The 1,572-nt window shown below is 35.6% G+C and overlaps 1 protein-coding gene across 1 annotated transcript in view; it reads right to left on the bottom strand.

Moving 5' to 3' along the window:
• Positions 1-270: 270 nt before the first annotated feature.
• Positions 271-1,572, bottom strand: part of LOC106880058 (mucin-4-like) — a 34,670-nt gene continuing 33,368 nt past the window's right edge. The window contains exon 12 of the mRNA XM_052968461.1: positions 271-416. Within this exon, the coding sequence (XP_052824421.1) occupies positions 271-416 (146 nt within the window). The remainder of the gene's footprint in view (positions 417-1,572) is intronic.

Raw genomic sequence — 1,572 nt, 5'->3', positions numbered from 1 at the left:
CTTCATTCTGTTATGAAGGAGAGCAAAACATTTCAAGTGAGTTTATGCATAATATGTAGGTTGAACAGCATGATGGAAGTGCAGCAACTGTAGTTACAAAGAAAGTGAGTTCAATAGCAAAGCAAAATGTGTTTGAACAATTGGCTGATATGTGGGAACAAAAACCTCTGCATGGCAAATATGTGTCCCGTAGCAAACAAGCTGATGTAGACCAGAAGCACACCCATCAGTGGTTATGGAGCTCAGGGCTAAAGGCAGAGAGTGAAGGCTTTATCTTTGCTGCTCAAGATCAGAGTTTATTGACCCAGAAGTATCAAGCCAATGTGATGAAAGATGGTGTAGATCCAGAGTGCCGATACTGCAACGATGGGATAGAAACAATGGACCACCTAATCTTGGGTGTAAGGTTTTAACACCTGTAGAGTACAAATCAAGACATGACAGAGTTGGCCACTATCTACATCGGATAATGTGTTAGCATCATAAAATCAAAACTGCTGAGAAATGGTACAAGCACCACCCTGAGACTGTAACTGAGGGAGAAAATGTGACTATTCTTTGGGACTTCCCAGTATGTACAGACCAGACCATCAAAGCAAATAAACTAGATATTGTTGTGAAAGATCAAAATAATAAAGTCTGTTTATTGATTGACATGAGCATACCCTGTGACCATAATATCTCTGCAAAAGAATTTGATAAGCTCCGAAAATATAAAGATTTGTGAATCAAAATCAAAAAGATGTGGTATCTCAAGACGGTTACAATACCAGTGATTGTAAGAGCACTTGGAATGATAAAAAAAGGAACTGAAAATTATTTAAGAATGATCCCTGACTTACCATCCATGCAGGAAGTGCAAAAGATTTTCTTAACTGGTATGTCACATGTATTGAGAATTTTCTTTCCATTTTTCCCCCTTTATTTTATTTGTTTACTTTTTATTTTTTATTTTTTCCTTTTTCTCTCTGTCTTTCCCCTTTCTCTTTCACATGACTTTGTAAATGTACAATCTGGTGTGTTTATTTTAATGGCCTACCAATGTATACAGTACGTTTCTGTGCCCTAGGTGTTAGGAAGACACTCAGCAAGAAATGGAAACAGAATTGAAAGAAGATGCTAATGAAAATAATAATAATGATAATAATAATAATAATAATAATAATAACAATAATAATAATAATAATAATAATAATAACAACAAAAACAACAACAACAACAACAACAACAACAACAACAACAACAACAACAACAATAATAATAATAACAATGATCCTTTCTGCTATAGGCACAAGGCCTGGATTTACTGGGTGGGGGCCGTTGACCACATCGACCCCAGTACTCAAATGGTACTTAATTTATCGACCCTGAAAGGATGAAAGGTAAAGTTGACCTTGGTGGAATTTGAACTCAGAATGTAAAGATGGACAAAATGCTGCTAAGCACTTTTCATGGTGTACTAATGAGTCTGCTAGTTCACTGCCTTAACGAGAAGAAGAACAACAGCAACAATAATAATAATAATAATAATAGTCATCATCATAACCATGATTCTATCCAACCCATACAAGT

Source organism: Octopus bimaculoides, chromosome 6, assembly GCF_001194135.2.
Source record: "Octopus bimaculoides isolate UCB-OBI-ISO-001 chromosome 6, ASM119413v2, whole genome shotgun sequence".
NCBI classification, from domain to species: domain Eukaryota; kingdom Metazoa; phylum Mollusca; class Cephalopoda; order Octopoda; family Octopodidae; genus Octopus; species Octopus bimaculoides.
The sequence above is the reverse complement of the archived record's forward strand: the minus strand, read 5'-3'. Positions and strand labels throughout refer to the sequence as shown.